The 20,410-nt window shown below is 38.5% G+C and overlaps 4 protein-coding genes across 5 annotated transcripts; 3 read left to right on the top strand and 1 right to left on the bottom strand.

Annotated features, from left to right (window-relative positions):
- Nucleotides 1–167: 167 nt before the first annotated feature.
- Nucleotides 168–5,067, top strand: LOC137957692 (chaperonin CPN60-2, mitochondrial). The gene is made up of 17 exons (XM_068805171.1): nucleotides 168–427; nucleotides 571–592; nucleotides 793–924; nucleotides 1,327–1,486; nucleotides 1,836–2,011; nucleotides 2,103–2,198; nucleotides 2,374–2,478; nucleotides 2,660–2,746; nucleotides 2,851–2,940; nucleotides 3,089–3,169; nucleotides 3,272–3,340; nucleotides 3,431–3,508; nucleotides 3,711–3,806; nucleotides 3,911–4,114; nucleotides 4,200–4,305; nucleotides 4,415–4,493; nucleotides 4,748–5,067. Exons 1-17 carry the CDS (start codon nucleotides 390–392, stop codon nucleotides 4,851–4,853), a joined length of 1,725 nt encoding a protein of 574 aa, XP_068661272.1. The 5' UTR covers nucleotides 168–389; the 3' UTR covers nucleotides 4,854–5,067.
- Nucleotides 5,068–6,102: 1,035 nt separating this feature from the next.
- On the top strand, nucleotides 6,103–9,794 carry LOC137957535 (PHD finger protein ING1). Its single transcript, XM_068805157.1, has 8 exons — nucleotides 6,103–6,237; nucleotides 6,600–6,671; nucleotides 7,118–7,305; nucleotides 7,605–7,668; nucleotides 7,825–7,927; nucleotides 8,906–9,050; nucleotides 9,189–9,372; nucleotides 9,504–9,794. The coding sequence occupies exons 1-7, from the start codon at nucleotides 6,210–6,212 to the stop codon at nucleotides 9,297–9,299; spliced, it is 711 nt and encodes a 236-aa protein (XP_068661258.1). The 5' UTR covers nucleotides 6,103–6,209; the 3' UTR covers nucleotides 9,300–9,372; nucleotides 9,504–9,794.
- A 351-nt stretch (nucleotides 9,795–10,145) lies between these two features.
- LOC137957339 (uncharacterized) lies at nucleotides 10,146–16,448 on the bottom strand. Of its 2 annotated transcripts, none has more exons than XM_068805136.1 (13): nucleotides 16,055–16,448; nucleotides 15,155–15,326; nucleotides 14,853–15,070; nucleotides 14,491–14,551; nucleotides 14,152–14,224; nucleotides 13,659–13,736; nucleotides 13,391–13,548; nucleotides 12,942–13,110; nucleotides 12,330–12,792; nucleotides 11,785–12,183; nucleotides 11,388–11,591; nucleotides 11,078–11,211; nucleotides 10,146–10,500 (listed from the first exon to the last, which is right to left on the bottom strand). In XM_068805136.1, exons 1-13 carry the CDS (start codon nucleotides 16,436–16,438, stop codon nucleotides 10,332–10,334), a joined length of 2,682 nt encoding a protein of 893 aa, XP_068661237.1. In that variant the 5' UTR covers nucleotides 16,439–16,448; the 3' UTR covers nucleotides 10,146–10,331. The 2 variants fall into 2 exon arrangements, with proteins under 2 accessions (XP_068661237.1, XP_068661246.1); XM_068805145.1 differs by lacking the exon at nucleotides 16,055–16,448 and adding an exon at nucleotides 15,495–15,999 and having other exon boundaries at nucleotides 15,155–15,361.
- A 288-nt stretch (nucleotides 16,449–16,736) lies between these two features.
- On the top strand, nucleotides 16,737–17,746 carry LOC137956237 (DNA repair protein XRCC3 homolog). The gene has a single exon (XM_068803633.1). The coding sequence runs from the start codon at nucleotides 16,820–16,822 to the stop codon at nucleotides 17,681–17,683; it is 864 nt and encodes a 287-aa protein (XP_068659734.1). The 5' UTR covers nucleotides 16,737–16,819; the 3' UTR covers nucleotides 17,684–17,746.
- Nucleotides 17,747–20,410: the final 2,664 nt, after the last annotated feature.

The following is a 20,410-nucleotide window of genomic DNA, read 5'->3' as shown; positions in this document are numbered from 1 at the left end:
CTGTAATAAATGATGAACCTATTATATTGTTGTTATAAAACTGAATAATGGGCGACCGGGTTTTTACCGTTGGTCATCCCCTCTTGTTAGTCTACACTATTCCGCTGTGGGCCTCCCATCATTTAGGTAGCTCATTCTTGGGCTTCTCACATAGCATTTCGGTTGGAGTCTTGGAGATTCAAACCTAAAACCCTAAACCCCAGGAGCACGGTTCTAGACCCTTCATCTTTCCAGAAGCGCCTTCGCCCGCCACCCTTCTGGGTCTTTTAATTCCTTCCCTGTACTTGACCCGGATTTTAGCTTAAATACCCCATTTTGCGAAGTTGTAGGAACTGTTGTTTTCGTCTGAGCTTTCTGTTGCCAAATCCTAGTTTCTAGTTATTTGAATCATGTACAGGGTTGCTGCAAGCGTTGCTTCGAAAGCCAAGTAAGTGCTTTTACATTTTCTCTTTTGCTTATGTAGAGCGACCTCTTTAAGGTTTGCGGATTTAACATCTATGAGTTTGTTCATCAGATTTAACTGTTCTCAATGTATGTAGTTTCTCAGTTTTGTTATTTTTGGTTTTGCAGGGCCGCGACTAAGACACATCAGGTGGATTGTTATAACTTTTCTCTGTTCTGATTCTCGGACATTAGCCCTGTTTTCATTTTTCTAACGTTTTTGGATCATTTGTTCTTTCTCAATTTTAATGGTGTGTCCTACATGTTGGTGTAGATCGGAAGTTCTTTGTGCTTACGAAATAGTTTTTGCGGTTCGATGTAAGTTTACTAATGTCTCTATGTGATGTCTAGATCCGTAGTCGCTTGAGCTGGAGTAGGAACTATGCGGCGAAAGAGATCAAGTTCGGTGTTGAAGCTCGGGCATTGATGCTTAAAGGTGTTGAGGAACTCGCAGATGCTGTGAAAGTTACGATGGGACCAAAGGTATCGAGGCGATATTGATGGTTTACGTGTTTCTCTATTGTGCAAATCAAATGGGACGATTTAATCTGTAATAGATGCTATAACTGTGGGGGTCTCGGGTTCCACTTGCTGTTTACATGTGTTAGTTGTCGTTTAAGTGGAACTTTTCGACTGTCATTTACTGTAATTTTCATTACATGTGGTGTTACCCGTGGATATGTTCTTAAAGTTTATTAGAGAGTACTATGCATTCTCGCATATTCCAAATTTCTATTTTTCTTTTGCAAAGTGTTTCTTGCTGGTTACTAGCTTTCTTTTTTCTCACATTTCTTTAAATTTTTTTCAGTTTGATTTGTGTGTTGTTCACAGAAAACACTCTTCTTCTATTCTGACGGGTCTTATTGTTTGAGTTATTTCTTGAAGGGTCGTACTGTAGTTATAGAGCAAAGCTTTGGTGCACCGAAGGTGACAAAAGATGGTGTAACTGTTGCAAAGAGTATTGAATTCAAGGACAGAACTAAAAATATGGGAGCAAGTCTTGTGAAGCAAGTTGCAAATGCGACCAATGATGTGGCAGGAGATGGTATGTGTTTAAACATGCCATAAACCTGTATGATTTTTTTTTACATTTTATTTTTTCAGTTGTGATGTTATTCATAAATTTTCTAAATATTTTACTTGGTTATAGCTTGTATTTGTATGGGTTTTAGCTTAGAATTTGTCTTCTGACATGTAGAACTTTGGTTTGAGATATGGATTACTGTTAAATTGCACCTTTTGAGATTGTGATGAAAAGAATTGCTTGAAGAGGTTTTAACAATTTGAAGTTTGTGACCATCATTCCTTCATTTTATATAGACTTTGAAGCCCAGGCTACAGATCGTCTCTTTCTAACATTCTGGCTAATGTGTGGCTGCCGAGATGGCTTCTAGGTACTACTTGTGCAACAGTTCTTACTCGAGCCATATTTGCTGAGGGCTGCAAGTCAGTGGCTGCTGGGATGAATGCAATGGATCTCAGGCGTGGAATCTCACTGGCTGTTGATTCAGTGGTGACTAGCTTGAAGAGCCGAGCCCGGATGATTAGCACATCTGAGGAGATAGCGCAGGTTTGTTTTTATTTTCTTCTTGTACTGTTACTATTCTTGCTAGATTGGATGTTGAATTGCTTCGTGACTAACAACTATGTAATTTGAAAAGGTTGGTACTATATCAGCTAATGGTGAAAGAGAGATTGGAGAGTTGATAGCAAAAGCCATGGAGAAAGTTGGGAAAGAGGGAGTTATTACTATTGCTGTAAGTGATCACTCTTTTGTCAGATGATGTGCCCATGAACTATTCCTTCTTTTGTTCTTTGCAGCATTGTCTTTATCACTATTGATTCTTTAGAATGTTATTGGGTTCTCTACTTCTGTCATTATGAACTTCCACTGAAGAGTATGTGGGTTTAAGATTCTTTGAGACTTTTCAGGATGGCAACAAACTCGAAAATGAACTTGAAGTGGTTGAGGGAATGAAACTAGATAGGGGCTACATTTCTCCTTATTTCATCACAAACCAGAAAACCCAAAAATGTGTAAGTATTTTGATTTTTCATTAGAGAGCTTTAGTTTTATGCTAATTTTTGTTACCCTAAATATTCAATTCCATCTACTCGAGGATAAAAGAAAGTTCTGATACATATGGATAGAATCAGAATTGAACCTACATTTCAAATCTTTAAACGTAGAAGTAATAGTGAGTGCACTTTTGAGCAGGAGCTTGAGGATCCATTGATTCTTATTTATGAGAAGAAAATCTCCAGCATGAATGCAATCGTGAAGGTGTTAGAGTTGGCTTTGAAGGTAATAATTCTTCAACAATTTCATTGAGGATGGTTACGCTGGATGACATTTTAGTCTCCATGTGAGTTGTTGGCCTCAGTGAGATTTTTCTTGTGTATCCACAGAGGCAAAGGCCTTTATTAATTGTTGCAGAAGACATTGAAAGTGATGCATTGGCAACTCTCATTGTCAATAAGCTTCGTGCTGGAATTAAGGTTGTTTCCCCTTTCATCAAACCTTTATCATTTCTATTCGTTGATAGTTAGATGTTTTTTGGCGTTTTGTTTGATTGCAAGATTAGAGGAGGGGCCTTGTTGATAGTTAGATGTTATGTGTCTAATGGTGCTGTGGTTATATTAATAGGTCTGTGCTGTTAAAGCTCCTGGTTTCGGAGAAAACAGGAAGGCCAATTTGCAGGATCTTGCCACACTCACCGGGGGTAACGTATGTTGGATTTTACTATTCTCTTTTATCCCAAGATTCCAGTTTTGAACTGTAAACTTATTAGGACTTATTTCTATTTTTTGTCTCTCTGTCCTATTAAAGATTATATCTGAAGAACTGGGCATGAACCTTGAGAAAGTGGAGTTCAATATGCTAGGTACTTGCAAAAAGGTAAGAATCTGTGCAAGAAAGATAATTTTTATTTATTGTTACAGTATTGATGGCGTATCCAATCACAAAGATTGTTTAAATTGTCATCAGGTGACTGTTTCCAAAGATGATACTGTCATTCTTGATGGAGCTGGTGACAAGAAAGACATTGAGGAAAGATGTCAGCAGGTATACTGCTGCTACTGTTTTCCTTGTCCCTCTCTGTACTTCATCCTTATGTGCATAGGGTGCATGTCAATCTCAACGATCGGTTGATTTGTTATTGAAACACATTCTGATACTTCGTTATGCATTATTTGTACAAGAGCAACATCAAGTGTTTAACAGTATTTTCTTCTCAGACCAACAATTTTCTTTTTCCTTCTTGCAGCTGAGAGAAGCCATTACCCTCAGCACATCTGACTATGACCGGGAGAAACTTGAGGAAAGATTGGCTAAGCTCTCTGGGGGTGTTGCTGTTCTTAAGGTTTGTGTCGGTGTCTTTTTGTTATCTTTTTTGTCTACTGGAAAGTCTGTGTAGTACATTGATATCAATTTGAACCTTGCTTCTTCTGTGGCTTGTGCATCTAGGTTGGAGGAGCCAGTGAAACAGAAGTAGGGGAGAAGAAAGATAGAGTTATTGATGCATTAAATGCAACGAAGGCAGCCGTCTCAGAAGGTATTGTTCCTGGTGGTGGTGTTGCTCTTCTCTATGCATCCAGGGATCTGGAGAATCTGCACACTGCAAACTTTGACCAGAAGATTGGTGCCCAAATCATTCAAAATGCTCTGAAGGTTTGTATTTTAAGCATGTCAAAGCGCTCCTAAGTTGTTCCTTTTTATTGTTTGAGCTTATATTGAATCTTGCGAGTCCTCTTAGATGCCAGTGCACACAATTGCTAGCAATGCCGGAGTTGAGGGGGCTGTGGTTGTAGGGAAGTTATTGGAGCAAGATAATCTTGATCTTGGATATGATGCTGCAAAAGGTGCTTAAAAAGCATGAGAACTTTGTTTCCTATACTTTTTTTTTATCATATTTTGTCTTTCTTCTGTTCAGGTTAGGTTTCTTAAGTCTTGCTTCCTTCGCATGATTAGGTGAATATGTTGACATGGTTAAGGCTGGAATCATCGACCCACTCAAAGTTATTAGAACTGCATTGATCGATGCTGCCAGGTATGCGTTTAGGCTTAAGCATTATCATTGCAACTATGTTTGATGAAGTAATGTTTGAAACAAGAGTGTGTTATATGAGATGATGGAAAATTGTGGCCTAGTAAAACTACATACAAGTTGGGATGTAGCTGAAAGGGTTTGTGGTGTATAGATGATACGATTTTTTATAAATCACTTACATGTGGCTACTAGAGTAAAATTATTTCTTGAGCATTCAGACTTCAACCTAAACTGCATTATTATCTGTTTTGCAGCGTATCTTCTCTGATGACGACTACTGAAGCTGTGGTCGTTGAACTTCCCAAAGATGAGAAGGAAGCGCCAGCAATGGCTCCTGGTATGGGTGGTATGGATTACTGAAGTCCATCGGAGAGAGATAGGGTAAAGTGATTTACTAGCTAGGATTAATATATAAAAGAAGCGTTCTCTTCACATTTGCTCCCTTGTCGGGGGGAGATCAGGCAAAGCATTCATGTAATCAGTTTGAGAGTGAGCTTACCTGTAACAAGAAAGCAACCTCAATTGACAGTTTTGTTACTTTATACAGAGACTACCTCGATTATTTTCCCATAAATGCTCCAGTCGTCTATAATCATGGGAACAGATGCCTCTCTTTCAGTCCTCTATACTTAGAACTGTAATTCAACTTCCATTGTCCCCATTAGCTGCTCTCTAATATTTGATTCATCAAGGGAGCCATTTACAGATACTTGATTGTTTGTTTGATGATGTTCATAGTTGCTAGACTGTTCTAATAGCGAGGTTGGAATCATCCAGAAATATGGAAGGATTGATGGCAAAACCAGTTGGTTGCTGAGAACACAGGTCTAAGCAGATCCAACCAATTAAATTGGGTTGCCCTATCCTAAAATGACTAACTACTTTAAAAAAAAAAATTCATCTAATAAACGTAAAATCTTTGTACTTATTAATATATGTGGGATTATCATTAACACTCCTTTTCATGTGTAGGCACGTAGATAATTTGGGTAGAAGCCATCATGTAGTGGCACGTGGATAATTTGGGTGGATGTCCACATATGAGAAACTTGCTCTGATACATATTAAATTAGGTCGAAGACCTTATCCCTAAATGATTAACTATTTAATAAATTTTTTTTTCAATTAATGAACGCAAGATCTTTGTACTTATTAATGTATAAGATCTTTGTACTTATTAATGTATATATGACTTTGACGTAGGGGACAAGAGAATTTATCATTCGTCTTTAGGAAGAAGTTTGTATTGTTTTTATTTTTAATATATTTTAATAAAAATTATTGTTTTCCTATTTTGATGGATTCTATAACATAATAAGAATGCAGGTAAAAATAAAAAAGATTAAAGTTTTTCACATGATAAAATATCATTATAAAAAAAATAAACTAAAAAGCACTAAATTGATTTTTACTTATTTTTAATTACTATTTTCAAAAATTAATTTTTTTAGTAAATTATTTTTTTATTAAATTTTCCTTTGTTTTGTTTTGCTGTGGGGGTATGTAGATAATAACGCATCTAGAAGGCCATATTTTGAAGAAAAAAAGCATTTAACCAAAAGGGCTCAATCTTTCCAAATTCAAGTTTCAACGGCTCGGCTATATAAATTGCTCCACAACTTCCGCTCAGAACCTGTCAAAACAGAAATTTAGGGCGGGAAAAGGGTAAAGAAATCAGCCGGTGACAATCTGCCATTTATCGGACTCTCTAATCTCATGGCGTTTCTTGAAGATTTCCAAGCCAGTAAGCTCTTCTATGAAAACCCTAACATTTATTTTCTCTGTGAAAGTTCAATTTTCAATTCTCAGTCTCTCGATTTAGCAAATTGAAGATATTTTATTGTATCGTTATCTCCTTCTAAGCCCTCTAAGCTCTCTACCAATTTGGCGGAATAGAAAACTTTACAAACAAGTGATGAAGTTGTTGTTTTAGTTGTCTGTATTTGACCCCTTTGCTTTCGGAATGTTTTTTTTTTTTTTTAATGTGAATTAGGGGTTCGTATTCCTCATCTTATTTTTTTTATTTCACAAACTAGACTGCGTCTTGGATGCCGTCCGATGTAATTGTACTTCTCCTAGAATAATCAGCTATTTTTTTCTGTTTAGGTCTCGATTCGCTGCCCTCTTTGCTGCAACGCCACTATTCTGTTATGCGAGATTTAGATAAAAGTTTACAAGGTATGTTCTTATATTTGGTTTGTAATTGTTGCATTGTTAATGTGCTAGACATTTCTATTGAACATGCCCCACAAGATTGCTACTTGTATTTCTACTTTAGTCAGTCTAAGACATGCAGTATCCACTGCCAAATACATGTATGCTGTCAAAACTTATGTGAGAGTTTTATGGTCCACTTGGAGTACAGGAGGGAATCTGGCCTGTGGAAGAGAATCGTGAAGGATGGCATGTTTTCTATGTAGCTATTCATTAGTTGCTGCATTGACCTCAGAGATAAAAAATAAAAAAAAATAAAAAAAAAACAGCAAAGTTAGATCTAGATTGATGAGTGTGCACATGCATTCGACTTTATTACGAGAACTTTTGAACATGGATCATTTTTTGTTTGGTGCACATTTATGCGGATGCCAACAGGGATTCACAGTTTTTGTCGTTTTTCTGGACAGTTCTCCAGAAACAAAACGAGCAGCATTGTGAGCAGGAAATAGAGGAGATTAAGCGAGGAATTCAATGTGGGAACATTACACCAGATACCTCACTTATTAGATTTTCAGATGAGGCCCTTGATGAGCAAAAGCATTGCATTAGAATTTCCGATGAAAAAATTTGCTTGGCAGCAACTGCATATGATGTGGTACCAAACTATGCTACTTCTATTTCTATCATTTATGAATTGTTTCACATTCGGTAGTAATTGCGATTAAGAAGTTGAAGGCTCTACCTTTCTCTATATTGCTGCATACTTAAACTCACATTTAACTATCTCATGGTATTAAAATATAAAACAAATAATTATATTGTAGTAAAGCATCTCATATTTCTTTCTCTCTTATTTTTTTAATTGCTTCATCATTCTTTTATACATTCTTAATTTGACATTGCTGCCTTTTGCATGTCACATGTCCTGATTGTAAAATTATAATTGTGATTCAGGTGGATCAACATATTCAGCAACTTGATGACTACCTGAGGAAGTTTGATGAAGATCTTCGTAAAGGTTGAGATTTTTACAATTTGATAGCTCTCTCTTTTTTCAAGACTGAAGACAATTTATCCACCGAGGTGTTTTTTTAAAAAATTGAGTTGCACCAATGCCCTTAAATTTTTTTGATGTATAACTTACATATGGCTGTTCATCTGCTGACTAGTTCAGGAAGGGATCTCACAAGTACTGCAGGAATGACTTCTGTGAACGTAGATAATGCTGGCATGAAGTCTGGAAGGGGTAGTGAAAGTGGTCGTGGAGGACGAAAGAAGTATGTTTCTATTAGGTTTTGTCTCCTTGTCCGTACATATCCAATGGCAATTATGTTTTCCATTTTCAGGCACTCACATAACTTTATATATACTAGTTAAGTTTTTTCAGCTTTGCCTATGTTTAATAAGGCTTCCCTTTTCTTTCTTGTTTGACCTTGAATATCTATATGCTGGTGAGACAACACTCTCAAGATCTGCAGTTATACAATTAATTCTACCCTACTAAATATTTAAATTGCTTCCACTCTTCCACTTCTTCCACTTCTAAGCCCTTTCTAAAAACCTACACACACTTTAGCAGACAAATTTCATAGCTTCGTATTCCAGTGGACCAGATTTACAACGACTTAGATAGAAATGAACTTGAACCACACAAATTGAACCAAACAACTCGGTTTGACCTTTGATTACTAACCCTCATTTAATGCCAGAATTCGTGTTTTTTTTAGATTGATTTTTACTTTAATATTATTTGTCTAAAAATTCCTTGATGTGCTGCTTCAGAAAATAGATCATAAAAAGTTAGGCAAGCATTCTTATTCATTCTCTTTGTTGCACATTTAAATCCTTTTTTTAAGGTACATCCATAGATATGACCCCTTTGTCCAGGGCTCATTGTATTTATGAACCAATTGCTCTCAAGTTGTATCTTGTTTCTAACTCATTGTTGTAAGTGTAATAATATCATAGACCATTTGGTAATCCTATTTTTTGTTTGCATGTAAAGGAATCTTTAAAAAAAATCCTAAAAAAGGGATAAGTCCTGTGAGCATATAGAAGAAATTATTTGTTTTTCATCACCTAATGAGATAAATTAATAATAAATGAAGAAAAAAAAAGGACTTCAGAGATAAGAGGTTGACAATGGATAAATCCATGTTACCTTTTTAAATGTATGACCTTAATAAGTCAATTTAGTAGTGAACAAAGAATGTTATACCTAAGTTTGTTCATTGAATCATGCTTTTTTCCCCTAGGACACGCATAGCAGCAGCAGCAACAGCAGTGGCAGTGGATACACCAAGCATTGAGTTGGATATTCCAGTTGATCCAAATGAACCTACCTACTGTTTCTGCAACCAAGTTAGCTATGGCGAGATGGTTGCTTGTGATAATCCAGATGTATGCATGGTTTCCATTAAAAAAAGAACTTTTACTTGATCTATTTATGAGAAGGAGCTTGTGATCTATAAAAAATAGTGCAATTTCAAGAGAATAGAGAGAGCTGGTTTTCATTTAGGTCTTACCTTTTTTCAACAGTGCAAGATCGAGTGGTTCCATTTTGGCTGTGTTGGCTTGAAAGAGCAGCCTAAGGGGAAGTGGTATTGCTCAAACTGTGTTGGAACAGTGAAGCGTCGGAAAGCAAAATGACTGCTGAACATCAACCCAATAACTTGTGTAATTAATCCTTGACAATGTCTGTTCAAGTCAGTCGAATGATTGGGTGAGCTATTTCTTGAAATTTGTCATTTTATTTGTATACATCAATGTCTTGTTGTGCCCTCTGTTAACTTCTTTTCAGTTTGAAGAGATTATAGATTTGACTGATAACGTGATTGACCATTCTGAAAGCAGGTCTGTGCCTTCATCAAAAGAAAAAAAGAAAACAGATCTTGTCCCGAAGTTTGTGAACAAGCTCATTGAGGAAGAGGGCTCCTTATTTTTGTCTTGTTGAAGATGAAGCATCCACAACTACTATATTTTTGTCTATTGCACCAGCAAGTTTGTTACTTGTTCTGTGGCCCTTAAATGCAGCTGTTTTCATTCATTGTTGAGGAGAGATTGAAATTCTGTTTGAAAGTCTTGATATACTTCAATTTTGAAACAAAAGTTTTCGGCTATAAAATCACTATCTTCTTCTTTGCCCTGTATACCGAGAATTTTGCATGTGGTCTCTTAGTGCCCAAACTCTTTGCCCGGGCCAGTTACTTTTTGGTTTGTTTTGTAAACATGGTATTTAAGCAGCGTCAGTGGTTAAGAGATAGCTCTGAGACTGCAGTGAATCTCTTCAGTCCAATCTCGTGGAAGTGTTGAAAGGGTAATTCTCGTTCCTAAGATTTTCTCCCCAAGTAGTCGGCATACATGTCCATCGGCTACTTGCGACAAATTTCTTTATTGACTGTATTTCAACTTTGTTTAGTTTTTTTAACTCGATTTCGCGGAACTTACAACAGCCAACTGGATCAACAATTTAGAACACACATGAACATGCAAAAGAATTTAAAAAAAATAACAATAATAAAGGAAAAGGCTTGAACACTTCCGAATATATTCTTGTTATGAAAAGAAGCATTAAAAAAAAAAATAGAAAAAGATTTTACATCTGCTCCTGCATCGGGCAGACCTAGACTAGCAAAACTGTCACTGAATTTCCATCCATACTCAATGCAGGTTCTCGAGGTGTCATGGCTCTTCCTTTGTTGGATCACTACCTTGTCTAGCAGCAAGCACTTTGTCTAAGGTTTGGTTAGGTACTTTAATTCCAGTGGTCTCCATGTCAGCAACAATTGCAATCGCAGCATCAATTTCTCCAAGGTCAAGACAGAGTGAGATGACTTCCTCGTATAGAGGACTGCAGTTAAAAATTTTCAATTACAACATAAGAGCATTGCTTACCAGTTGCATTTAAACAAGAGAGCCACAGCGATCCACAGATACCAGATTCAGTACAAAAAGAAGGTCGTCATACACTACGAATAGACATGGCATGATACTAACCAAACGATAAGAGTAAATGTCTTCTTAGTGAAACAACTATTCTTTTTCTCGACACTTTATCAGTGAGAGTTAACTTTGAGCAAGGTTTAACTTGTTTCTCAAAGGCAAAGATAAGAACAAAGAGAAACAAACAGCATGCAACCATCTCATGCTAAGACGTTAGAAAAAAACTTCAGATTAAAAAGAGGACAACTCTTTCACAAAATTTGATAAATCATATTACTTCTCATTGAGTTAGTTAAGAGGGACAAAAACTGTAAACCCATTGAATTTGTTAAATTAGTTAGAAAATGGTTATGGATATCTCATCAATTCAGTTTCTTTCCTTGGAATTAATTGAGAAACTCATTTTTACTTGAATTCAAGTTTTTTCAAAAAACAAGAAAGAAACCAAAATATGAGAAATAGCAAATCCTTTTCCAGTCTCTTACCTCCCAAAGACATATCCAAGATTCTGTGCTGTCTGCAGAATTTTTAAGAAGGCTGAAGGGAGAGGAGCTCTTATAGCTGCACGTAGTATCATGGCACAGTCCCCAATAGTGGGGGTACCTCCTAATTCAATCACCTGGAACAATTTCAAGCTTACTTTAGCCTCAAATTTATCATCATTGAGTGACAAGCAAGTCCATTTATCCCAACAAAACCCTATTTTGCTAATCTCTCAATCATGCAAACCGAAAGCTATATAAATCATGTATGTGTGTGTATATGCGTGTGTCAGAGAGAGATAGAGAGAGAGACCTTCAACATTAGTTTGATTGCTAACTCAACTTCCCATTCTTGTGACCATCTTCGAGGTGGTGTCATCTTGATTTTCTTCTCCCATGTCCAACCCCAAGCATCTGTAATAGTATACATATCAGACACATCAAATAACCTTCTTTCCCTCATTTCCTTAAGTGCCCCATGTATATCCTCTGGAAACCAGTCATCATCAGCATCATCCTGCAGCACATGTCAACACCAGGTTTGTTATTTTATATCAATGGGAAAACTGTGCTATTAAAATGGCCGGTCCCCACAAGATGACAGTATAGAACAATGAAAAATTAAAAAGAATAGGAATGTAAATATTAATCATTGATAAAAAGGCATTCACCATTTCAAAATAAATAAATAAAGGAATTCAAATTCAAACCTCCACTGAAGCACGGGAAGTTCTCCTCTTTGATTTCCTTGTTGTGACTGTCGTTTCATCTGAATCCTCGAGCAATTGAACACCTATCATTTGAAGAGGCTTAGCTGAGTCAGCTTCTTTATCCTTGACCACCCTTTCCGCAACTTGGCTTTCACTCTGTTCAGTTTCAGCTTCCGCTACAGCTTCAACTTCTGCTTCTACTTCGTCCTCTTCATCTTCACCATCTTTTATCATATCTTCAGTGTCATCCAACAAGTCTGGATCCTTCTCTTCTTCTAAAATAATATGATTTACTTGGCTATTATTTAAGCCCTCCCCAAGAAATCGTCTCTTCCAGAATTCTGTATTTCCTTCTTCCAACTTAATCCGTGAAATTAGTTCATCGAGCTCTTCATCAACCTACAACAAAATCACATATTTATAGGATTTCCAGTTGGTACTGAGATTCAAAGTATATCAAAATGGATATTTGCTGGTGCTCTACTCTTATGTACTTCCACAAGAATCTCTGAAGCTGTAAAATATTAGAAAAAGTAATAGCTCACTTCTTCCTCTTCTTCTTCCACAGGAGGAACCCAGAGAGGCCGACCACGTGAACGGTTTATTCTCCTTGCTTTTTGTACTCTCTGGTAGAGAACCTGTCTGGTCCCATCTGTAGGAAGCCCTTGAGCCTCTAATTCCTCTTTCAATTCAGAAACTATCATTTTACTAGCAGCCTTTGGCTTTAGGACATTTTGATCAGGACCTTTAATTATCTTTTTCAACCTCTCCTGAACTCTAAGATAATCAGATTCTGATGCATTCCCTAAAGCTGCAGGCCCTTCGTTGCGTAAGGTCTTCAATAATTTACGATGGTGCATCCTCATGTTCTCAAGACACCGTTGTTTGAATGATGTCTCCACAGGGTTTGAATAGGCAAAGCCAAGGGCATCAGGATCCAGAGGTGTTTTACCTCTGCGAGGGACCCACCGCTTTCGCTCACCCGTAAGGCCTCCTTCTGCCACATACCTGGTTTTTAGCAGGTAAAAAGGAACTTCAGACCGATAGCATAAACCAAGCATGAGAAAGAAGCATTTTGTCCGTCTACAAAGCTACAATGAGAAAACAAAACCAGGTGCTTTTAAACTTATTTATCATGAAATAAACATCAAGCTCACCTTGCAATGTAGTCAATCTCAAATCCAAGCTCAGCTTCTTCTTGTAAAGGCTCAATCCAAGAGCTCACCATTGTACGATATTTTCTACTCAAGATCATGGCTCTTGGTGGAATGGGCTGATTATCTTTTGCCATTGTTTCTAGAGCTTCAAGCAATTCAACAATACGTCCTGGTTTAAAAAATAAAAGAAAAAAGATTTTCTGAGAAAGGATTTAATTCATAAAGACACCTTTGAATGCTACAGAAATATAATCACATCACGCCATGTAATAGGACCTGCAGTACCATGTCTAAAATTCGAATGGAATTGACCCTACCAATTCAGGCCAGTTAAACTAATGAGATATAACTCGCATATTGGACAAAAGGAAGCTGAGCATTTAAAAAACAATTTAATAAAAATGGATGAACATAGCATGTCTGAACATTCCAAAACCAGCAAACTGTACCATCTCGACAGAGTGCACGGAGATAAAGTGATAGAGGATCCCCATTGTTCCCTTCATTATATAAGACTATTGTACCACCAGGGATGATCTTGAGGGCTCGAAAATGTCGGATAGCTTCCCCTATAACACAATACTTGGTAAAGCACTCCACCAAGAGCCTGAAAATTGACAAATATTATCAACAGACCTCTAAAAGCAATCTTATCAAAAGAAAAAAGATTACCCTTCCCGAGGCCAACTATCACTCAGAAAATAAAGATGTGCTTACGCATAAGTTTTCACATTCGGCTGTATACGCTTGTGGTCTTCAACCATCATACCAAGTAATTCTGCAACATCTTGCACCCTGCATATTATATCCAGGGTAACAATCATCATGAATTTCAAAGATTGTCCCGGTGAACTTCATTTGTAAGTCTATCTATGCTAGTTTTAGCTGAAATGGGTGATGGTGAAAGTTAGAGAAATTAAACTGCACAGCCTCCAAAACTTAACAAAAATGAACAAGGAATACCTAGGAGGATCTAATAATTAAAACTAACATCTTATGTACCAGAATTGCCCCAAGGTTGACAGAGGACACAAAATCAACAATAAACCAATTTGAGTATTAGAGCTATTTGATGTTGCAAAATCTCTTGCCTCAATTATTATCACCACCTTCCATTGCTTTTAATTTTATTACAAGCATTGACTTCATAATGAAGTATTTCATTGGTTTTCAAGAAGAGAAAAGCTGAGTCCAGTAGTATGAATTTCACCTATCATAAGTTTCAGCTCTGGTGTATGCTTGAATCACCCAATTGTAAGAATCCGTATCAGGTTTCATGTATTCTGTTAAACAAAAACCAAAACATGGTATCCCAATTATCATAAACATAATTGTAGGACATTCATGAAAACACTTCCAGTCTTTGCAATGAAAAAAGATTTCTTAACTCGAAGCATATGCTAGACAAAGCCCTAAATGCACTCTAGCATCTTCGGTTAACTATTGTTCTACTCACTCAAACCACTGGGACTCTAACATAGACTCATAGAATAATAAGAAACTGATAATAATTGAAAGCTGATCCACAGGGCTTAAAGAAAATCTGTACCTTCCTCATACACCATGTTCTCAAAAGTTGCAAAAGCTATTTCTGGTATCCCACAAGTAGCCTAAACAATAGAACAAAATTGAGTCACTTCAGCAAGCATCCTATCACACAACATAAAAGAAATGTCCAAAATCCAAATCAGCTAGTTGTGCGATTCAAGTCAGAGTTTAGGACCATGGAGGAGTTCAGTATAAAAGAACTGTTGATGCTCAGATGTAATGTTGAATAGTAGCTGAAATGTGGCTAGAGTTAAAATGTCAGCAAATTATAGAACATGACAAGAAGCATCCAAATGACAGCTGAAGCCTAAGGGCTTTGACATTGTTGATCAGTAACCAGAAATTTCATTTCTGATTTTTTACCTGTACACTTAGAAGACAATTGAAATGAAAAGTAGTTGCCATTCTTCCTGCAGCTTCCATTTCATAGGCGATGGTCAAAGCATTAGAGTGATCCCCAGCTTTACAGTCCTCTTCAATTAAAAGGTCATACAGCTCATCAGTTGCTCTCAGCCCTCCTTCTGCACCCTTCAAGAACACTTCATTGGCGTCAATCAAGTGATTGTTCCTCACCAATTCAACTGGTTCAACAGACGCAGCAGGATGAAATCACAAGCAGGAACAGAGTGAGTTCAAAAGTGTGGTAAAGTTCAAAGAATTCATACCAACAAGAAATATCCAAGCTTGACGTATGTCAAAATTCATTTTTTCCATTGCTGCAAGAATTTCCAACCCCCTGGTAGCTTGACCTTTAGAACCAAACAGCCGAATTACAGCAATAAATGTTTCATGAAGAGGGCGATGACCAGCACTTAGCTCCCTTCGCAGAGATTGCATCTGCATTGAGTTTAGGAGTTCTCCAGCATGAGTACCTTCAGAAATTAAAATGCAACTGACATCAAATGAATGATGAAAAAAGGAACTAAAAGAAATGGTATGTCATTTAAGACAACCAATTCAACACATTCATAACAAGTAATGTTAAGATTAACGAAAATTTCCTGCCTAAAGTTTTCCAGGGTCAACACCAAGCCAAATGCATCCATCCTTTAACTTGTTGTCACACCACTGAATAGTTTAACAGCATAAAAATTACATCTCGTCCAGTCATCCCTAGTCAATTACAAGGAACCTCGCAGAAACAGACGGCCCAATAAGAATTAGTAAGCATTAAAATGCAGGGTCTCAGCTGTCTGAATCCGACAAAAAACTTACCATATCGATCGGAGAGAGAAATGGAAGTCATTCAATATCAGAATTTTGACATTCCATCAACTCAACAAACGGTGCTAAACTAATAAAACATAACTTGAACAGACACTCGTACATGTATAACTATGATTTTCGTATGAACTGTTGACTTCACATTCATTCAGAAACAGCCCACTAGAAACCTTTTGCTAACAACTAAATGGAGGGTGAAATAGTTTCTTAGAAGGATACCCTTCAAAACGTAAATGAGTGAATTGGTAGCTTGCGATAGTAACTGAAGAAGACATTCAAACGCGAGGAAACAACACAATCAAGTAAAAGAGAAAGTTTAATAAAGTTTATGTGTCACATACCGCGCCCTCCTCGTCGCCAGACATAGTCTGCGCGACGACCAAACCGTGGAATGAGCGGGGGCCGGGACTGAGTCCGGCAGCAATCATGTCATAAATGACATCGGACGCTCCAGCAACATCGCGAGCGCGAGCTCGCTCCATTAGCTCCTCCATGAATGTCAACCTCAGCCCTTTCTCCATAGACGAAATATCAGAAGGAGAAGCATCAACAGACAAAGATCCTTTGTCTTTGGGTTGTTTCTTTTTTCTGCTCCTCTTCTCCGGTATTGCAGTTCCGCACAAAACCACCAGGCTTCTGCGTTTTAGAAGACACGAGGAGAAGGTGAAAGGCGCAATAAAAGAACTTTTGGACGGCGACGCTGCGTAGGATAAGAGAAGCGCCATTGCCCCGAACTCTTCTTTTCTGCTCGGAGGCAGATTGGATAAGAGGGGGATTGCTCGGGTTCTGCAACATTTTAAGTCTCACAGTTCAGGAAGAACATCAAAGTGGGACCCATCGTTAACGGCTAGGATTGACGATTCAAATGGCAAGAATTCATTTCGCAATCGTGCCGTGAATAGTCCGTCCAGAATCCAGATCCTGGAGTGTCGTATCGGGTTTTTTAAAGCCGATACAGATATTTCCTACCCGATGGCGATAAGTATTCGCTATTTCACCCCTAATGAGATTCCCGCCAGCGTCCAGTGCCCACAGACCACCGTAATTGCGCCGGAAGGCGAAAACCCCCGAAGAGAACCCCCAATGTTGGGCTTGGGAGTCTGCAAATGCACCAAATCGAGCCCCAAAATCTGTTGCAGCTCCCCAACTGGAAATGTACTCTCGGCTGTCCGATCCTCGACCGGCTACTAGACGGCGGAATCCCCTGCAACTCCGTCACCGAGATCGTTGCGGAGAGTGGCTCCGGCAAAACCCAACTATGCCTCCAGCTCCTGCTTTCTGCCCAAATCCCCCTCTCTCGAGGAGGTCTCGGCGCTGCTTCTATTTACATACATTCCGAGTTTCCCTTCCCCTCTCGCCGCCTCAAACAGATCTCTCTTTCTCTCCTTTCTTCATCGTCAAATAACCCCTTGGACCGTATCTTCGTACAAGGAGCACTCACCCCAGAAGAGCTGCTGGTGTTATTAGACCGTGCCGAATACCTAATCTCCGGATCAGCCAATGACTCGTTTCCGATTAAACTGATTGTGATTGATTCAATCGCTGCGCTGTTCCGGTCGGAATTCGACAACACTCCGACAGATCTGAAACGACGGTCGTCTCTGTTTTTTAAAATTGCGGCGAAGCTTAAGCTACTCGCGAGGAAGTTTAATCTGGCAGTTGTTGTTTCCAATCAGGTAACGGATTTGGTGGGTTCCGGAGACGGGGCGAACAGTTTAAGAGTGGGCAATTATGGAGCTCTGTATTCGTCGGGAAGAAGGGTCTGTCCCGCCTTGGGATTGTCGTGGGCGAGTTGTGTCAATTCCAGAGTGTTCTTGTCAAGGACCGACGAGGTTGTTAACACAGGAGGGGAAGGGGAGGAAATTGTGCAGACGAGGAGGAAGATGCAGGTGGTATTTGCTCCGCATTTGCCAGAATCCTCGTGCGAGTTCGTGATTTTGAGAGAAGGGGTATTTGGGGTGAATTTTTAGTGGATTTTTTCCTCTTTTTCTTCTTATTCGACTTGTTGAGAGAAATCCATTTTTTTTGCCGTACACATGTTTTTTAATGTTCAGAAAAAGAAAAAAAATCGATCTTCTGTTCATTATTTCGTTTTGCTTCTTCTGATGCAGTTTATACTCAGGAAACCTTATTAATTTCAGAATATATACAAGTGTAGAAACTTAAATAACCTAATTAATTGGGTCTCTCAAACCTAATTAATTGCAAAGTCTTAAATAATCTAATTCGTTATTCCGGTCTCAAACCTAAGTTTACAAGGGGAGGGGATCGATTACAAGACACCTGATTTTTCTTTTCTGATATTTTTTTGGTCACCCTGTTCTTCTTCTTCTTCTTCTTCTTCTTCTTCTTCTGTTTTTTTCGTTTTTTTACTCATAAGTGATGTTTTAGTTTTTCCATAGAAGAAAGGGAAAAGAAAAAAAAGAAATAAACAAGATTGAGAAGCAGAATTGCCAAGAAATATTCCGTGTGCAAAACCTGCAAAGAAAGAAAGAGAGAGAAAATGAAAAACAGAGAGGAACAAAGAGAGGACTGCTCGCCATATTTGCCTTTGTTTTAGTTAAGAAAACAACCAATATGCCTCGAGAATTCCCTTGAAGAAAGGGAAAAAAGAGAGAAGAAATGGACAAGATCGAGAAGCAGAATTGTAAAGAAATATTTCGTGTCTAATAGTTCGCTTGACATGTAATAACAACCCGCAAAGAAAGAAAGAAAGAAAAAAGATGAAAAATCAGGGAAAGAATAACCTGATAGAAGAAAGAAATATGGATAGTAAAGAAGTTATATCGACTGTAACAGCAAGGGATGAACATCATCTTTTCCGCTGAACGAGATGGACGAGAACAAGAACCTCGTGGCTGATTGCGTGAATTCTTTTCCGCTGTTCTCCTGCAACAGATTAAAGAAACATATGTTGTTGCAAGGAATTATCTGGGTTAGAATAACAATTCGGAAAAGAAGAAAGCAAGAATGGGAAGTTAAAACGATCGTCAGTCGTCTCCGAAAGCACTTCTTCCGCACAAAACTTGTTTCGGTCCGTCTCTTCATACACGAGGATTCCGAAGAAGACAATGGATCAAGGTAGCCATCACGACCTGATTGATCCATCGCCTTCTTCAGGCTCTTCGTGCATGCGAGATTACAACAAGAAAACAGAGGGATGAGAAAGTAGAAAGCGAAACAAAAATAGCCATTGGTGCCCGATTGAACCATCTCCTTCTTCAACATCTTCAGTTGGGGAGGTGAAAAGCAAGCAGAGAAGAATGAGATTAAGAACGCTTTACAAGAATTTTTTAATCTCTGTGCTCGTAATGGGTGGGTGCGGCGCGTTTAGTCTTTTATAGAGGGTTCGAACGCTGCAGCATTCAACGTGTGAGAGACACGTTGATTTTTCACGGTGTCTCTATCGTGATCAATTAACGAAAACTGAAAACAAACGGACGAGACGGAGGAAAACGTGTTTTCTCCGTCTACTCTCTCTCCGTTTCAAAATTTCGTCCAGCCCGCCTAAATGCTGATCTACCTTCCCCATTCTGCGCGATCAACTTGCGTCTCTGTCCATCGAGCAAACCAGCCCTGCTCGCCGGAGAAGAAAAAAAGCCCCCGCTCTTGAGTACCCCTCGCCCTCAGCGGCCCTCTCCCCTCAGCCCAAGCCCCATCACTGGATTTTCAAAAGAAGCACGGTCCTCAGCCACCTGCCAAATCCCTTCCCCTTCTGCTCTATGTCATCTCGCTTCTCTGTCCACTGAGCGAAGAAGCCCGCCAGAAGTGTCCAGTCCCTTCCCGAAAGTCGAGAAGCAGAATGAGAAAGGTAAACGGTGCTCAGCCAACCGGAAGGAGTAGACAGGCGTTACATTTGTTTTTTTTTAAAGCACACTGTAAATTCATGTAAGTATTCCTTTCGCATCGAGTTCATCTTCCGTTGACGAGGTTCTATCGGCTGTGTCCATACTCTCTCTCAATGCCATCTGTTTGAACAAATTCCTTAGAAAGGATGCACTGTCTGATTCTCTTCATGGGTGCTTTCTAGACAACTTATTATGTGTTTGCCCTAACGAGAATGCGTCTAATTTATTGGTTTCTTTAACTCTTATTTTGTTTGTTGAATAGACCTTTTCGTGGTTCTTTGTTAGAAAACAAGAGAATCACTTTGAATTGCTGGAAGAGCATAACTAATTGTTTTCCTAGGTGATGCTTTTGTTCTTCCTTTTTTTTTCTGATCTGAGTCTTCTGTTTTCTGTAACTTATTGTTCAGGCTTCTCTGTATCTACTTGGGCTCTCTAGTTTCATTTCTTTTGCGGTATCGATCTGATGATATGATGGTTTTCTGATAACTTGAGTGGTAGTTGTAATAGGGGAACTTAAAGAGTGGCCCAAGTAAACCCTTTTCCCCGATAACATAATACGTGGGAATATTATAGTCATGGCATTAAGTACTTATGTTTTCTGTTCTTAGTCAGTCTTTTGGATAATATTACCTATGTGCTTAACATTTGGTTCCAATGTCGCACGTTCAAATCCCGGGGGAGGGGCACTTAGAGGTCAGATTAAAATTACTAGTAGGCCATAAGAACTTAACCCAGGTCCGACTAGTGTCGCTAGAGTGAACCCCCGTGGATGGTATAGTGTATTGTTATAGTTCTGAGGTTAAAGTGTCTATACTTCTGTTCCTAACATATGGTCTTTTAGACAATATT

Source organism: Aristolochia californica, unplaced genomic scaffold (assembly GCF_029961685.1).
Source record: "Aristolochia californica isolate CCGP_79_NKW_82.1479 unplaced genomic scaffold, dmAriCali1.0.hap1 SCAF_1, whole genome shotgun sequence".
Taxonomy (NCBI): Eukaryota; Viridiplantae; Streptophyta; class Magnoliopsida; order Piperales; family Aristolochiaceae; genus Aristolochia; species Aristolochia californica.
Note: the sequence above shows the minus strand (reverse complement) of the source record. Positions and strands in the feature narration are given on the sequence as shown.